Source organism: Tachyglossus aculeatus, chromosome 6, assembly GCF_015852505.1.
Source record: "Tachyglossus aculeatus isolate mTacAcu1 chromosome 6, mTacAcu1.pri, whole genome shotgun sequence".
Taxonomy (NCBI): domain Eukaryota; kingdom Metazoa; phylum Chordata; class Mammalia; order Monotremata; family Tachyglossidae; genus Tachyglossus; species Tachyglossus aculeatus.
This window is the reverse complement of record NC_052071.1, coordinates 34,764,025-34,779,422: the sequence shown is the minus strand read 5'-3', so window position 1 is coordinate 34,779,422 and position 15,398 is coordinate 34,764,025. Positions and strand designations below refer to the sequence as shown.

Genomic DNA, 15,398 nt, shown 5'->3' with positions numbered 1-15,398 from the left:
CTAAATGGTTTGGGGAGGACTGGGCCGGCCAGCCTGGAGGAGTGACCGCCAGGTGTTGGAGGGGGCCAGCCTGGACCCGGGCCTCCTTGTCACCCCAGGAGGTAGAGGGGTGCGGGCAGGGAGAGGAGGTGGGAGATGCGGAAAGGCCTGGGGCGGAAGAAGGGAGAGGAACCCAAGCAGGGAAGGAAAGGGAAGCAGCACCTGTATATATATTTGTACATATTTATTACTCTGTTTATTTTACTTGTACATATTTACCATTCTATTTATTTTATTTGGTTAATATGTTTTGTTTTGTTGTCTGTCTTCCCCTTCTAGACTGTGAGCCCGCTGTTGGGTAGGGACCGTCTCTATATGACGCCAACTCGTACTTCCCAAGTGCTTAGTACAGTGCTCTGCACACAGTAAGCGCTCAATAAATACGATTGAATGAATGAATGAATGTCTTTCCCCCTTCAAGACATGAAGGGAAAGACCTGAGCTAGGGTCACGTGGCGGGAGGAATCAGGAACAGAACCCACCAGACCTGATTGCCTGGACCGGGCATCTTATCTGGTACGCGGGAGAAACGTGGGCTCTGGGGGGAGGAACGGCAGGAAGGGGAAGGACTGGGTAATCCTGGGTCAGTTCCCCCACAGCTCTTCCTCTTTATTGAAAGACCTGAGTCAGCGGGAGTGGGGTGGGGTCTGGGATCCTGGTATAAGGCTAAAGGGGACACTCCTCTCCTCTCCCTCCTCGCCCTCTCACCATGCGTGGCCCAGGACTCGTATTCCTGCTCCTGGCCTGTGGCAGCTCCCTACCCTACCACGTGGCAGGTAACCCAGGAGACTCAGAGGGAGAAGTGGGCTCGGGGAAAGGGGAGCGAGAGGAAAGGGTGCAGAGAGGAGGAGAAGTCAGAGGCCATTCGGGTTGGGCTGCGGGTTTGAGGTCAGAGCTGTGGTTGGAGCCCTGGTGTCTGTCTGTCCATTGTGTGTGTGTGTGTGGTGTGCGTGCGTGCGTGCGTGCGTGTCCAGGCCAAGAGTCGGTGCTGTGCTTCTCACAGTTCGATGAGGTGATGGGTCAGTGCAAGGATCTCCTGGGGGCTGGAGTGAGCCAGGAAGACTGCTGCCTGAATCCCAACTACGGCTTCCAGCCCCAGGGCGTGCAGAAGGGGTCCTGCCAGTCCTGCAGGTGAGGGGTGCCGGGGACCGGGCCAGGGAGCGAAGGCCGGGAGCCTCCCGGGGATGGTTTGCTCGGGACCCTCCAGAGGGCCCCTCTACCCCAACGGTGCAAGAGGACTCCGGCCCCAACCCTGGGCCTCTCAAAGTGGACTCAGAGCCTAGACAGGGGGTACAGGCGATTTGCAGGGTGGGGTGGGGGGGAATCTGGGGCAGGATCCGGAGGGCCCCGGATGGACAGCGGAATGGGAAGGGAGAGGGAGGCAGAGGCCGACATTACGCTACAGAAGAGGGAAGCCAAATTCAAGCTATGGTGGGGTGGGGGTGTCCCCGCTGACCCCCCGGGTCTGACTAAGAGAAGGCTGAGTTTCTGGCCCTTCAGTCCACGCTTCCCAGCTCTCACGCCACACTGAGCCTGCGGGTCCCAAACACAAGTCCCGTGGCCCTCTGGGCCTCCAGCCTGATTCCCCTCCTCCAATCCCGCTCTGGGGGCCGAGGCTGAGAGACTGCCAGGCCGGACTCCCTCTCCCCCATCAGGCCGGCGAGCTGGGGCCCCTGGTCGGCCTGGTCGCCGTGCTCCAGGTCCTGTGGGGAGGGCTCCCAGCTGCGGCGCCAGCGCTGCCTTGGGCAGGGACAGTGCAGCGGAGGGGAAGGAGGCAAGCCCGTCCGCTGGGAGCTGCAGGCCTGCGAAGACCGAGGATGCTGCCCAGGTGAGGGGATCGGGGTGGGAGAGGACTGCTGCCCTCCCTGATGAGGGGACTGGGGTGGAAGAGGACTGTTGCCCTGGTGAGGAGGACTGCCCCTCTCTGACAACCGCCCATGTCTCCTTGGCAGAGGCCGGCGGCTGGTCGGAGTGGAGCCCCTGGGGAGCCTGCTCCGTTACCTGTGCCAAGGGCCATCGGACCCGGCAGCGACGCTGCGACAATCCCGCACCCCAGTGTGGCGGGAGCTGCCCCGGGGCAGCCAGCGAGAGCCAGACCTGTGACCCGCAGCAGATCTGCCCCAGTGAGGGGAGCTGAGGGGGAAGGGGGCGGGGGGAGCAGAGGAGCAGACCTGCCTCGGGAAGGGAAGGGGGTGAGATGGGGCAGGGAACGCGGAGGGCAGATCTGCTCCAGGCTGGGAGGGGGCCGAGGGTCAAAGAGACTGGAGGGCTAAGGATGGCCATTCCCCATGGAGGGGAGAGGCTGGCTGGGGAGAGCAGGTCGGGCGCCAGTGGTGGTGTTTTTGGTGTTGGATTTGGGTGTCTTTTCCCCTCTCCATCACCGCCTTTCTTCTCTGCCCAGCTCATGGAGGCTGGGGGGCCTGGGGACCATGGGCTATCTGCTCAGCCTCCTGCCAGGGCAGCCCCTCGGCCCCCACCCAGCGCCGGTCTCGCTCCTGCTCGGCCCCCCGCCCCTCCGAACACCCCCCGGGGAAACCCTGCCCCGGCAATGCCTACGAACAGAGGAGCTGCAGCTCCGGACTCCCTCCTTGCCCAGGTAGGGGGACAACAAGGTGGTTAGCGGGGAGGGGACTTCCAGAGGGACCCCAAGGAGACAAGGGCCCGAGCAGAAGAGGACATTGAGAAAGGCTCAGGAGGACAGTGGGGGAGCACTGAAGGGGACAAAGGGGGCACGCGGTGGCTCAGTGAAGGCCCCGGGGGGCGGGGGGCCTTGGAGAGGGGCTCGGTGTCTTCCTGTAGGATGGTTCCTAGTAGGGTCAGCTCCGGGGCTTCCATGGCCCAGAGAGGAGTATGGAGCGTTTATTCATTTGCTCAAAGAATCTGTGAAGGATGCAGAATTGGCTGAGTGGCGAAACTCGAGTAAGCAGTTAGCCACGGGAGACGAATGGTTTGTCTCATCAAAGGGACCAAGAAGAAACCGTGCAGATCCAGGATGGAGGAAGGCCGGGTGAGAATAGGTTTTGAAGAAAAAGATCCAGGAATCAGAGTGGACCACTGACTGGTCCCAAGTATTCATTCATTCAATCGCATTTATCGAACACTTACCGTGTCCGGAGCACTGTACTAAGCGCTTGGAAAGTACAATACGGCAATCGACACTGTAGCAGTCAAAGGCCTTCGGGATCTGGGACGTGTTAAGGAGAGCCAGACGTGCTGGAACTTGCTCTTCCTGGCATTGGTTAGTTCCCTGTCTGAATATTGTGCCCAGCAGAGCTGTCTTCCTGGGCATTGGACAACTTGGGGAGGGGGCTCCATCCCTTCCTTTCTTCCGCATCGGTCTCCCCCGACGGCCACCATAGGGATGGAGCTAAAGGAAACTTTGCTTTGGCACCCTTCTGGCAACCTCTGCATCTCTGCTCTTCCCTCCCTGCAGCCACTCTGCCTCCTGCCCTCAGCTCAGTGGAGACAAGGGGAGATTGTCAGTGTCTTTGTCCTACCCTGGTCAGTGTGGGCTAATTAGGGGCCGAGGGGAGGGCTGTTAGGACAGCCACCCCAGGCGTTGTGGAGAAAGGGACCCTGAAGGAGGCTGGAGCGGTCTTGCAACCATCCCCTTCCCTCTGCTTTCTGCTCTGGAACTAGGTGGCCTGACCTCCTGTGCTGCTGCCCCTCTCTGACCCAACCCACACCTCCCCAGAACTGCTGCAGGGGAAAGTGGCCGGCTGGGGTGGAAGGTGGGGGAAGAGGGGGTAGGCGCTTAGTACGTAGGCTCGGGGAAACCTCCATGAGCTGGTCCCCATTTGGGCAGCCATCCAAGACCAGCCACCTCAGATCCGGCACCGATCCCCCCTACCTTGGGCTGCTGCTGTGGGAACTCCCTGCTTGCTTTGCCAGACATCCAGAGGGCTCCCCGCGGGCCCCAGGGGATGGTATTTATTAAGCACCTACTAGGTGCCAAGCGCTGTTCTAAGCATTAGGGTGAGTGCAAGTTCATCAGCATCATCCCCCTGCCTTACCTCCTTCCCCTCCCCGCAGCACCTGTATATATGTTTGTATGTATTTATTTCTCTATTTATTTATTTATTTATTTATTTTATTTGTACATATTTATTCCATTTATTTTATTTTGTTAATGTGTTTTGTTGTCTGTCTCCCCCTTCTAGACTGTGAGCCCGCTGTTGGGTAGGGGCCGTCTCTATATGTTGCCAACTTGTACTTCCCAAGCGCTTAGTACAGTGCTCTGCACACAGTCAGCGCTCAATAAATTCGATTGATTGATTTACTCTATATATGTATATATGTTTGTACATATTTATTACTCTATTTATTAATTTATTTTACTTGTACATATCTGTTCTATTTATTTTATTTTGTTAGTATGTTTGATTTTGTTGTCTGGCTCCCCCTTCTAGACTGTGAGCCCACTGTTGGGTCGGGACTGTCTCTCTATGTTGCCAACTTGGACGCTCAATAAATATGATTGAATGAATGAATCAGACACGGTCCCTGACCCACCTGGGGCTCACAGGCTAAGAGGGAGGGAGAACAGGTATTGAACCCCCATTTTACAGATGGGGAAACCGAGGCACAAAGAAGTGAAGTGACTTGCCCGTAGCCACAAAAGCAGGCGATTAGCGGAGTCCAGAACCCAGATCCTCTCTCAGGCCCGTGTTCTCTCCGCTGGGCCGGGCCGTTTCTTGAGCCCAGGGGCTGTATCCCTCACTGCGTCTCCCAAACCCCTGAAGGATGGGAGGGCTTCCGCTCAGGGTGAAGAGTGAACACTCAAGACGAGGTGGGCCCGTGAGGCCCCGGGAGCCGGTCGGGCCGGGATTTAGTGCTGAGACCCTCTGGAAACATCCCAGCCCATCCCGGGAGGCTTCACCCCTTCTGGTGGAATTGGGATGCCCTCCTGACCTCAGCCGCCGGCCTGGAGGAAGGGCTGGGAGGAGCAGGGCTTCGCTGCGCGGAGGGCCCAGAGGAGGAAGAGTGAGGATGAAAGGGACGGAGGGCAGTGAGGAAAGGTGAACAGAACTGGGAGCAGAGGAGGTTGATGGTGAACTGGGTAATGGTCATCAAATCTCTGGAGAGTCATCGCAGGGAGGCTATCGCTCGGCCATTCTCCGTTTCCTCCGAGGGCAGAACAAGGGCACACTGGAAGGGATTTAAAGCAGACGGTGGCATGAGACCTGAAGATGGGAAACCGGCCGAGGGTCCTCTTCCTCTAGATTGTAAGCTCACTGTGGGCAGGGAACGTTTCTACCAACTCTGTCGCACTGTGCTCTCCCAAGTGCTTAGTCCAGTGCTCTGCACACGGCACTCAATAAATACCTTTGATTGATTGATTGATTGGGAGGATCTTATTCATTCAATCGTATTTATTGAGCACTTACTGTGTGCAGTAAGAGGAGACGGAGTTGCCGGGCAGGGGGTTGGTGCCATCGCTCTCTGAAGGCAGGCGGGAGGGGAGGCCGACCGGAGGGTCCATCTGGGTCTTCTTCATTCCTCCCTCACCTCCCACAGTGGCTGGGGGCTGGGGGTCGTGGGCCCCCACAGGACCTTGTTCAGTGACTTGCGGCCTGGGCCAGAATCGGGAGTATCGGCCCTGCGATCGGCCAGCTCCGCAGCACGGCGGGGCCGCCTGCCAGGGAGAGGGGACCCGCTCTGCCGTCTGCCACACCAAGAAGCCTTGTCCTGGTGAGTGGAGCCCGGGAGAGAGGGGACTTCAGGCAGAACCGCTCACCAGTCCGAGAACCTCCCGCCTAGCCCCGGGGCAGGCGGGGCTTGGAGCTGACGATGGGAAGGCGGGGTGACGAGGGACCCCCGGTGTGGTGGGGGAGAGCGCGGTGGGGTCAGAGTTGCCCTACTGCCCTCGTTTCTTCCCTTTGCCCCAGTGAACGGCTGGTGGACGGAATGGAGCTCTTGGAACGACTGTGCCCGGCCCCAGCTCCAAAAGATCAACTGCCAGGAGGTGGCGGGACAACAGCAGCGGACTCGCACCTGCAAGGGCCGGCTGCACGAAGGCCATCGGTGCCCGGGCCTCCACTCCGACTTTCGGCACTGCTACAATATCAACTATTGTAAAAGTGAGTGACCCACCCCTCCGCTAGCTCCTGAGCCCCTCGGCTTTCCCAGCCCGGCACCAGTCGTTCCCCCCTGCCCCCCGATCATCCCCCCCGGGAGGAGTTGGGCTCCCTAGCCAGCTCTGTCCGCCCAGCCGAGAACCGATCCCCCTCGTCTCCTCCAGTGAACGGGCAGTGGGCAGACTGGACGTCGTGGAGCCTGTGCTCCCCGCCCTGTGGCCCCAACCCTACCCGCAGCCGCCAACGCCTCTGCACGGCCATCCTGCCTCCCTACCCGTGAGTGGAGGGCCGGGGGCACAGCTGGGGCAGGGGAGGGTGAACCTGGGGCCGGGCACGGAGATCGCAGAGCCCTCGGTACCCCCGAGATCCGGGGGGAGGAACTCTGGGGGCTGAAGGCTCTAAGGGCGGGAGGGTTCCCCGACTGTGACCTCTGACCTCACTCATCCTCATCCCACCCAGGCCCACGTATTCCCAGGTCGAGGGTTTGGCCAAGAAGAACGTGACCTTCTGGGGGCGGGCAAATCCCACCTGCTCTGAGCTGAATGGCCAGAAGCTGAAGGTGGAGGAAAAGAGACCGTGCCTCCACCCTCCACCCTGCCAAGACTAGGGTAGGCATTTGGGGGCGGGCGGCAGGGACGTCTGCCCCATTGTCCTGTCGGTACGTTGGAGACCTGCCCACTCGGCTGCAGTCTGACCTGAGTGCCGAGGGTACCACTGACGGATTGACCGGTAGCTAACGTAACCCCGGGGGCTCAGGATCGGACGGGCCCTGATCCTGTCTCCCGGGAGGTTCCGGGCCCTCAACTTTCTCCTCCCAGTGGGACAGGCTTAAAGCAAATTGGGGCAGGAGGAGTGGGTGGTAGGGAGAAGGGCAGTGGGGCGGCTTTCTGCCTGTGCCCCTGCTAATTCAACCTTCTCTCCCCAGAGGGCCTGAGGAGAAAGACCCTTAGACTCTGCTCTTCCGCCTTCCTCCCTCCTTCCCACCCAAGTGTTCTCACCCTGCAGGGGAAGCAATCAGCTGCAACCTGGTCCCTCCTTAGCACCCCCCTCTCTTCCCTCTCTCACGATCCCCAAATAAATGGAATCAAGCAGCAAGTAGTGTGGAACACGAACCCACATCTACACAGACAGACACACACACACACACAACGTGTTGCAGGGATGTGTTCTAAAAGATCCAACTGGAGAAACCCCAGAATTCCCAAACAGTCCCTCGTTCCTAAGGCAGGGGGCTGGAGATTGGCAGCAGGTGGGCCAGACATGGGGCAGACTTGGATGGCAGGGGATTAGAGTGGCTACTGAGGGCAGTTCCTGGTATCAGACACCCACGTGACGTCACATTCGTTAGACCGGGCACAAAGCGTAATGTAATGGCATCCCCGACCCCCTTTGGCAGAATTTGGTCCGTGTCCACCCGGACCTGGAGTGTTTTTCTGAAGAAACCCCCACCCCTTCCCCCACCACCTTGCTCCAGCATCCTTGCAGGCCGTGAACATGGGTGCCACAGCGAAACTGTGGAATTTGGTGGCAGGAGCTGAGGCGAGGGAGCCTGGCACTTCAACTAAAAATACTGTCCGTATAGGCACGCGGTGCCCTAGTCATCGCAGACAAGGGACAATCAACTGAAGATCGGACTGGTACAAAACAGGACAAATGACCCCCTTACCGGGGGTGGGGGAGGTTAGAGACAAGAAGGGCAGGCACGGACTTGGCCTCACATGCTTTATTCCTCCTGCAGCTGGGCACCAGGGATCCTTCCACCAATAAATAACTATGTACAAGGGCCGGGCCGAGTGGGGCTCTTGGTCCTCTAGGCTGGTGGCCTCCGGGTCAGCGGGGTTCCAGGCAGAGTAGAGGCACTTCTCGGTCCAGGCCCCAAGCCAAGGGGGACTCCAGCAGCACAGGAAACTCTACAGGAAGAGGAGCGAGGGAAGGCAAGAGGAGGTCAGTCTCAGATGTGGGTTCTGATGCCTCCACCCTGACCCCGGGGACGGGAAATTACAGAACGAGGGAAGCAGGAGTTAAGGGGCATGGTTCCAGTGTGGCACACCAGGGTGGAGGGAGGGCAGGGGGTGATCTGGAGTTGCCCCATGATGATAAGGGCAGGAAGGGTGGGCGCAAGCAGGGGATCATTCACCTCTGTGGCGGGCCGGGGCGGGGCTCGGGCGAGGCAAGGAGGGCAGACGCGTGATCACGGAAGGCCGCATCTGTTGGGAGAGGGTGGGCACTGGATTACCCCACGGGAAAGGATGCCCAGTGGTCTGGCATCTCGGGAATTTTGCTGGGCCCATTTGGGTCGTCCCATGGGCCTGCCCCACAGGGCGGGTCCCAGCTCTCTCCCACCCCCTTGCTGGTGTCCGGGCAGCGTGTGCCCCCCTCCGGGCCCCCCTCACCTGCTGCAGCACGGAGGGCGGCAGAGCCCCCAGGGGTCCGGCCGGCTTCTCCGGGAGGGGCCGGGGGCTCACCGTGGGGGGATCTGCCTTCATAGCCCCCCGCTCCGCCTCCCAGCCCGGTCGCTCAGAAGAAGCCTGAAGGCTGCGGGAGAAGAAGAAGGGATAATTAGTTGGGAGGGAGGAAGGGAGTGGGGGCTCCCGGAGGGCTGATTTAGCGGGGACAACCCCCTGCCCTGCACGGGCACGGGCAGCAGCGTGGTTTAGTGGCAAGAACCTGGGTTTGGGAGTTAGAGTTCGTGGATCCTAATCCCGACTCCGCCACTTGTCTGCTGTGTGACCTTAGGCAAGTCACTTCACTTCTCTGTGCCTCAGTGATCTCATCTGTAAAATGGGGATGAAGACTGGGAACCCCACGTGAGACAATCTGATTACCTTGAGAGCTCACCTCCTCCAGGAGGCCTTCCCAGACTAAGCCCCCTCCTTCCTCTCCTCCTCCTCCCCCTCGCCTTACCTCCTTCCCCTCCCCACACCACCTGTATATATGTTTGAACATATTTATTACTCTATTTATTTTACTTGTACATATTTCTACTACTTATTTTATTTTGTTAATATGTTTTGCTTTGTTGTCTGTCTTCCCTTTCTAGACTGTGAGCCCGCTGTTGGGTACGGACAGTCTCTATATGTTGCCGACTTGTCCTTCCCAAAAGCTTAGTACAGTGATCTGCACACAGTAAGCGCTCAATAAATACGATTGAATGAATGAATGAATCCTCCATCGGGCGGTGCTTGGCACATAGTCAGCGCTTAACAAATACTATTATTATTTTCTTCGTCAAGAGTCGGAGGGAGAGTACGGGCGCCCTGGGGTGGGGGCTGGGATAAATAACTAAATAATAATGATGTCATTTATTAAGCACTTAATATGTGCTAAGCAGTGTTCTAAGCGCTGGGGAGGTTACAAGGCGATCAGGTTGTCCCGGGGGCTCACAGTCTTAATCCCCCTTTCAATAATAATAATGATGGCATTTATTAAGCGCTTACTATGTGCAAAGCACTGTTCTAAGCGCTGGGGGGGGATACAAGGTGAGCAGGTTGTCCCACGTGGGGCTCATAGTCTTCTTCTAGACTGTGAGCCCACTGTTGGGTAGGGACTGTCTCTATATGTTGCCAACTTGTACTTCCCAAGTGCTTAGTCCAGTGCTCTGCACACAGTAAGAGCTCAATAAATACGACTGACTGATTGATTGATCCCCATTTTCCAGACGAGGGAACTGAGGCTCAGAGAAGTTAAGTGACTTGCCCAAAGTCACACAGCTGACAATGGGCGGAGTTGGGATTGGAACCCATGACTTCTGCCTCCCAAGCCAGGGCTCTTTCCACCGAGCCCCACTGCCCCATGCCCCTGGGGCTGGTCCTACTGTTGGGTAGGGTCCATCGTGCGTGGCCCCTGACGCGGCCCACGGGCAACTCCTTCCCTTCCCCACAGCACCTGTATATATGTATATATGTTTGTACGTATTTATTACTCTATTTATTTATTTATTTTACTTGTACATATTTATTCTATTTATTTTATTCTGTTAATATGTTTTGTTTTGTTGTCTGTCTCCCCCTCCTAGACTGTGGGCCCGCTGTTGGGTAGGGACCGTCTCTAGATGTTGCCAACTTGTACATCCCAATAATAATAATAATGATAATAATGATGGCATTTGTTAAGCGCTTACTAGGTGCAAAGCCCTGTTCTAAGCGCTGGGGGGGGGGGGATACAATGTGATCGAGTTGTCCCACGTGTCCCCCATTTTTACAGATGAGGGAACTGAGGCCCAGAGAAGTTAAGTGACTTGCCCAAGGTCACACAGCAGACTCGTGGTGGAGCCGGGATTCGAACCGCTTAGCGCTTCCCGAGCGCTTAGTCCAGTGCTCCGCACACGGTCAGCGCTCAATAAATACGATTGAATGAATGAATGAATGAATGAATGAATGAATGAATGAATGAATGAACTCACCAGGCGGGGAGGCGGGGCTCTGCTCTCCGCACCTTGGCGGGCGGCGGCTCCTGCGGGGATTGGCCGGCTCGCCGCGGCGCCTGCGGGGATTGGCCGGCTCGCCGCGGCGCCTGCGGGGATTGGCCGGCTCGCCGCGGCGCCTGCGGGGATTGGCCGGCTCGTCGCGGCTCCGGGCTGAGCTGGCGTTTGATTGGGTAGATGGGGATGCGTGGGCGGGGCAGGAGGCGGAGCCTGGGGTCGGCCTTCAGGCTCGGGGGGCCTGCAGGGGGCGCGCGTGCGCGCGGACGGACGGACGGAGAGAGAAGAGAGAGAAACGCCCCCACCGGAGGCCGTTAGGGGGCGCTTTTCCGGGGTTGGGGCCCCCCCCCCCCCCCCCATGTCCCGCGTCTTCCCGCCCCGCAGGACTTGGATTCCCGCCAAGCCACGGCGGGGAAGGTCAATCAATCAATCAATCATATTTATTGAGCGCTTACTGTGTGCAGAGCACTGTGCTAAGCGCTTGGGAAGTACAAGTTGGCAACATCTAGAGACAGTCCCTACCCAACAGTGGGCTCACAGTCTAAAAGCGGAGAGACAGACAACAAAACCAAACATACTAACAAAATAAAATAAATAGAATAGATATGTACAAGTTAAATAAATAGAGGAATAAATATGTACAAACATATACATATATAGAGTAAATCAATCAATCAATCGTATTTATTGAGCGCTGACTGTGTGCAGAGCACTGGACTAAGCCCTTGGGAAGTACAAGTTGGCAACTCTACCAAGTTGGTAGAGACAGTCCCGACCCAACAGTGGGCTCGCAGTGTAGAAGCGGGGAGACAGACAACAAAATCAAACATACTAACAAAATAAAATAAATAGAATAGATATGTACAAGTAAAATAAATAGAGGAATAAATATGTACAAACATATATACATGTATAGAGTAAATCAATCAATCGTATTTATTGAGCGCTGACTGTGTGCAGAGCACTGGACTAAGCGCTTGGGAAGCCCAAGTTGGCAACATAGAGAGACAGTCCCGACCCAACAGTGGGCTCACGGTCTAGAAGCGGGGAGACAGACAACAAAATCAAACATACTAACAAAATAAAATAAATAGAATAGATATGTACAAGTAAAATAAATAAATAAATAGAGGAATAAATATGTACAAACATATATACATATATAGAGTAAATCAATCAATCGTATTTATTGAGTGCTGACTGTGTGCAGAGCACTGGACTAAGTGCTTGGGCAGTCCAAGTCGGCAACATATAGAGACAGTCCCTACCCAACAGTGGGCTCACAGTCTAGAAGGGGGAAACAGAGAACAAAACCAAACCTACTAACAAAATAAAATAAATAGAATAGATATGTACAAGTTAAATAAATAGAGTAATAAATATGTACAAACATATATACAGGTGCTGTGGGGAAGGGAAGGAGGTAAAATGGGGGGGATGGACAGGGGGATGAGGGGGAGAGGAAGGAAGGGGCTCAGTCTGGGAAGGCCTCCTGGAGGAGGTGAGCTCTCAGTAGGGCCTTGAAGGGAGGAAGAGAGCGAGCTTGGCGAATGGGCAGAGGCCCGGGGGATGACGTGGGCCGGGGGTCGATGGCGGGACAATCAATCAATCAATCAATCAATCGTATTTATTGAGTGCTTACTGTGTGCAGAGCACAGTACTAAGCGCTTGGGAAGTCCAAGTTGGCAACATATAGAGACAGTCCCTACCCAACAGTGGGCTCACAGCCTAGAAGGGGGAGACAGAGAACAAAACCAAACATACTAACAAAAAATAAAATTAACAGAATAGATATGTACAAGTAAAATAAATAGAGTAATAAATATGTACAAACATATATACATATATACCATCTTACCTCCTTCCCTTCCCCACAGCACCTGTATATATGTTTGTACATATTTATTACTCTATTAATTTATTTATTTATTTTACTTGTACATATCTATTCTATTAATTTTATTTTATTAGTATGTTTGGTTTTGTTCTCTGTCTCCCCCGCTTAGACTGTGAGCCCACCGTTGGGCAGGGACCGTCTCTATACGTTGCCAACTTGTACTTCCTAAGTGCTTAGTCCAGTGCTCTGCACACAGTAAGCGCTCAATAAATACCATTGATTGATTGTACTTACCAAGGGCTTAGTCCAGTGCTCTGCACACAGTCAGCGTTCAATAAATACGATTGATTGATTGATTGATTGTACTTCCCAAGTGCTTAGTCCGGTGCTCTGCCCAGTCCGCTCTCAATAAATACGATTGATTGATTGTACTTCCCAAGTGCTTAGTCCAGTGCTCTGCCCACAGTCAGCTCTCAATAAATACGACTGATTGGTTGTACTTCCCAAGTGCTTAGTCCAGTGCTCTGCACAGTCAGCTCTCAATAAATACGATTGATTGATTGTACTTCCCAAGTGCTTAGTCCAGTGCTCTGCCCACAGTCAGCTCTCAATAAATACGATTGATTGATTGTACTTCCCAAGTGCTTAGTCCAGTGCTCTGCACAGTCAGCTCTCAATAAATACGATTGATTGATTGTACTTCCCAAGTGCTTAGTCCGGTGCTCTGCCCACAGTAAGTGCTCAATAAATACGATTGATTGATTGACTGTACTTCCCAAGTGCTTAGTCCAGTGCTCCGCACACAGTCAGCGCTCAATAAATACGATTGATTGATTGATTCCCAAGTGCTTAGTCCAGTGCTCCGCACACAGTCAGCGCTCAATAAATACGATTGATTGATTGATTCCCAAGTGCTTAGTCCGGTGCTCTGCACAGTCAGCGCTCAATAAATACGATTGATTGATTGTACTTCCCAAGTGCTTAGTCCAGTGCTCTGCCCACAGTCAGCGCTCAATAAATACGATTGATTGATTGATTGTACTTTCCAAGCGCTTAGTCCAGTGCTCTGCACACAGTAAGCGCTCAATAAATACGATTGATTGATTGATTCCCAAGTGCTTAGTCCGGTGCTCTGCACACAGTCAGCGCTCAATAAATACGATTGATTGATTGTACTTCCCAAGTGCTTAGTCCAGTGCTCCGCACACAGTCAGCGCTCAATAAATACGATTGATTGATTGTACTTCCCAAGTGCTTAGTCCGGTGCTCTGCACACAGTCAGCGCTCAATAAATACGATTGATTGATTGATTCCCAAGTGCTAAGTCCAGTGCTCTGCACACAGTCAGCGCTTAATAAATACGATTGATTGATTGATTGTTCTTTCCAAGCGCTTAGTCCAGTGCTCTGCACACAGTCAGCGCTCAACAAATACGATTGATTGATTGTACTTCCCAAGTGCTTAGTCCAGTGCTCCGCACACAGTAAGCGCTCAATAAATACGATTGATTGACTGTACTTCCCAAGCGCTTAGTCCAGTGCTTTGCCCACAGTCAGCGCTCAATAAATACGATTGATTGATTGATTCCCAAGTGCTTAGTTCAGTGCTCTGCACACAGTCAGCTCTCAATAAATACGATTGATTGATTGTCCTTCCCAAGTGCTTAGTCCAGTGCTTTGCACACAGTCAGCGCTCAATAAATACGATTGATTGATTGATTCCCAAGTGCTTAGTCCGGTGCTCTGCCCACAGTCAGCGCTCAATAAATACGATTGATTGATTGATTCCCAAGTGCTTAGTCCAGTGCTCCGCACACAGTCAGCGCTCAATAAATACGATTGATTGATTGTCCTTCCCAAGTGCTTAGTCCGGTGCTCTGCACACAGTCAGCGCTCAATAAATACGATTGATTGATTGATTCCCAAGTGCTAAGTCCAGTGCTCTGCACACAGTCAGCGCTTAATAAATACGATTGATTGATTGATTGTTCTTTCCAAGCGCTTAGTCCAGTGCTCTGCACACAGTAAGCGCTCAATAAATACGATTGATTGATTGATTCCCAAGTGCTTAGTCCGGTGCTCTGCACACAGTCAGCGCTCAATAAATACGATTGATTGATTGATTGATACCCAGATGCTGTGGGGAAGGGAAGGAGGTAAGATGGGCGGGGGGCCCCCCGCACTCACCCTCCAGGATGTAGACCTTGAAGCCGCTGGAGATGCCCGTGCTGTAGCGCAAATTGGCCACCGCCATCCCGGGGGACCGCGTCCACTCAGTCAGTCAATCGTATTTATTGAGCGCTTACTGTGTGCGGAGCACTGGGCGAAGCGCTTGGCCACTCCGGTTGGTGTCTCCCGTTGGGAGTGCGGGGCAGCCGTGGGTGAGATTTATAGGAGGCCAAGGCGGCAGGCAGGCCGGGGCCCGTCCCGGCAGGTGGGGGCCCTGCGGGGCAGGGGTGCGGGGGGCAAGGGGGCCCCGCCCGGCCCGGCCCGGCCCGGCCCGGCCCGGCCCGGCCCGTCGGCGGGCGCCGGGGCAGGTGCGGCGGCCCAAATGAAGCCCCTCGGGCGGCCCGGGGCAGGGCTGGGCTGGCCACGGATAATAATAATAATAGCAATCATGCTATTTGTTAACCGCTTCCCACGTGCACCGCTCTAAGCGCTGGGGAGCTCGATGCTAATAATAATCATGGCATTTATTAAGCGCTTACTATGTGCAAAGCACCCTTCTAAGCGCTGCTGGGGAGGTTCCAAGGTGATCAGGTTGTCCCACGGGGGGCTCGCAGTCCTCACCCCCATTTTCCAGATGAGGGAACTGAGGCCCAGGGAAGTGACTTGCCCAAAGTCACCCAGCTGACAAGGGGCGGAGCCGGGATTCGAACCCACGACCTCTGACTCCAAAGCCCGGGCTCTTTTCCACTGAGACACGCTGCTTCTTTATTTGATGATGATGCTATTTGTTAACCACTTCCCACGTGCACCGCTCTAAGCGCTGGGGAGCTCGATGCTAATAATAATAATGGCATTTA

At 54.9% G+C, this 15,398-nt stretch overlaps 2 protein-coding genes across 7 annotated transcripts; one reads left to right on the top strand and one right to left on the bottom strand.

Annotated features, from left to right (window-relative positions):
• The first annotated feature begins 392 nt into the window (after positions 1 to 392).
• LOC119930036 (complement factor properdin) lies at positions 393 to 7,211 on the top strand. Of its 6 annotated transcripts, none has more exons than XM_038748459.1 (11): positions 393 to 555; positions 762 to 815; positions 1,043 to 1,170; positions 1,671 to 1,867; positions 1,992 to 2,162; positions 2,441 to 2,635; positions 5,557 to 5,730; positions 5,928 to 6,119; positions 6,281 to 6,392; positions 6,576 to 6,724; positions 7,042 to 7,211. In XM_038748459.1, the coding sequence occupies exons 3-10, from the start codon at positions 1,055 to 1,057 to the stop codon at positions 6,721 to 6,723; spliced, it is 1,305 nt and encodes a 434-aa protein (XP_038604387.1). In that variant the 5' UTR covers positions 393 to 555; positions 762 to 815; positions 1,043 to 1,054; the 3' UTR covers position 6,724; positions 7,042 to 7,211. The 6 variants fall into 6 exon arrangements, with proteins under 6 accessions (XP_038604387.1, XP_038604385.1, XP_038604388.1 ...); XM_038748457.1 differs by having other exon boundaries at positions 1,014 to 1,170; XM_038748460.1 differs by lacking the exon at positions 762 to 815.
• Positions 7,212 to 7,850: 639 nt separating this feature from the next.
• On the bottom strand, positions 7,851 to 14,776 carry LOC119930063 (atherin-like). Its single transcript, XM_038748506.1, has 5 exons — positions 14,560 to 14,776; positions 10,519 to 10,777; positions 8,510 to 8,651; positions 8,254 to 8,323; positions 7,851 to 8,026 (listed from the first exon to the last, which is right to left on the bottom strand). Exons 1-5 carry the CDS (start codon positions 14,624 to 14,626, stop codon positions 7,947 to 7,949), a joined length of 618 nt encoding a protein of 205 aa, XP_038604434.1. The 5' UTR covers positions 14,627 to 14,776; the 3' UTR covers positions 7,851 to 7,946.
• Positions 14,777 to 15,398: the final 622 nt, after the last annotated feature.

Excerpts from the sequence above, each read along its gene's own strand:
- LOC119930063 (XM_038748506.1), bottom strand. The coding sequence starts at position 14,626 with ATGGCGGTGGCCAATTTGCGCTACAGCACGGGCATCTCCAGCGGCTTC. Across the intron at positions 10,778-14,559 it reads CAAGGTCTACATCCTGGAGG|GCCCCCCGAGCCTGAAGGCC; the intron begins GTGAGTGCGGGG and ends CGCCCCCTGCAG. Across the intron at positions 8,652-10,518 it reads GAGCCCCGCCTCCCCGCCTG|CCTTCAGGCTTCTTCTGAGC; the intron begins GTGAGTTCATTC and ends CTTCTCCCGCAG.
- LOC119930036 (XM_038748455.1), top strand. The coding sequence starts at position 749 with ATGCGTGGCCCAGGACTCGTATTCCTGCTCCTGGCCTGTGGCAGCTCC. Across the intron at positions 2,636-5,556 it reads CGGACTCCCTCCTTGCCCAG|TGGCTGGGGGCTGGGGGTCG; the intron begins GTAGGGGGACAA and ends CACCTCCCACAG. Across the intron at positions 5,731-5,927 it reads CACCAAGAAGCCTTGTCCTG|TGAACGGCTGGTGGACGGAA; the intron begins GTGAGTGGAGCC and ends CCTTTGCCCCAG.